The 1,031-nt window shown below is 68.1% G+C and overlaps 1 protein-coding gene across 1 annotated transcript in view; it reads right to left on the reverse strand.

Moving 5' to 3' along the window:
- ZIC4 (Zic family member 4) overlaps positions 1-1,031 on the reverse strand; it is a 14,249-nt gene that overhangs the window by 2,186 nt on the left and 11,032 nt on the right. Inside the window, exon 3 of the mRNA XM_026040154.1 lies at positions 454-778. Coding sequence (XP_025895939.1) covers positions 454-778 — 325 coding nt within the window. The remainder of the gene's footprint in view (positions 1-453; positions 779-1,031) is intronic.

Consider the following 1,031-nt stretch of genomic DNA (forward strand, 5'->3'; position numbering starts at 1 on the left):
AAAGGAAAGGAAAGGAAAGGAAAGGAAAGGAAAGGAAAGGAAAGGAAAGGAAAGGAAAGGAAAGGAAAGGAAAGGAAAGGAAAGGAAAGGAAAGGGAGAGGATGCGAGAGCAGTCGGGGCAGGAGAACGCTGCGTGCACGTGTGTCTGGTGTCAGGACCACAGTCCGCAGCGCGCGGCCGGTGTCGCGCCAGCTACCGCGCGTCCTCTCTGCGGGGACGGCCCAGAGACTCTCCTGCCTCGGCCCCTCTCCCTGCGCGCCCCCACGGCCTGGAGCCCCAGTCCCGGGGCTCCCCGGGGGCCCTCCGCGGTCGCTGCTCGGCGGCCCGAGGGGCGCCCCTCTGCGCAGCGCCGGGCCCTAGAAGCGGGGCCGCGGCGCCCCGTCGGGGCGGGCTAGCGGGGCGGCGGCGGGGGGCGCGGCGGCGGCGCGGGCCCCCGAGCCCTGGCACACGTACCATTCGCTCAGGTTGGCGGCGGGCTGCGCGGGCGCGGAGGGCTCGGAGTGGGAACACGAGGCGGGGGGTTCCCGGCCGGAGTCCGAGGAGGGGGACACCAGGGAGGGCGTGGAGGACTCGTAGCCGGAGCTGGGAGGAGGGGATTTGCAGTGCACTTTCATGTGTTTTCTCAGGGAGCTGGGGTGGGTGTAGGACTTGTCACAGCCTCTCACTTTGCAGTTGTACGGCTTGTCGCTGGTATGGACGTGCGAGTGCTTCTTCCTGTCACTGCTGTTGGCGAAGCGTCTGTCACAGCCCTCGAATTCACATTTGAACGGCTTCTCCCCTGGAGGAGGCAATGGGCAAGCACGTACATTAGTAAGGCAGTGGGGGCGTGGGGACAGGGGGGGGCGAGCTCCAGTGTCCCCCCGGGGCCGCCGTGTCCCTTGGGACCCCGGGAGCGGCTCTCCCGGGGCAGCCTTGCAGGCTGCGCTCCCCCTCGACCTCTCCAGCCCCGTCCTTGGCCGCCTGCACACGCCGAGCCCTCCTCACCTCACCTTCCCTCACCTTCCCTCACCTTCCCTTCCCTCACCTTCCCT

Source organism: Nothoprocta perdicaria, unplaced genomic scaffold (genome assembly GCF_003342845.1).
Source record: "Nothoprocta perdicaria isolate Ctin4 unplaced genomic scaffold, notPer1 scaffold_25, whole genome shotgun sequence".
Classification (NCBI taxonomy): Eukaryota; Metazoa; Chordata; class Aves; order Tinamiformes; family Tinamidae; genus Nothoprocta; species Nothoprocta perdicaria.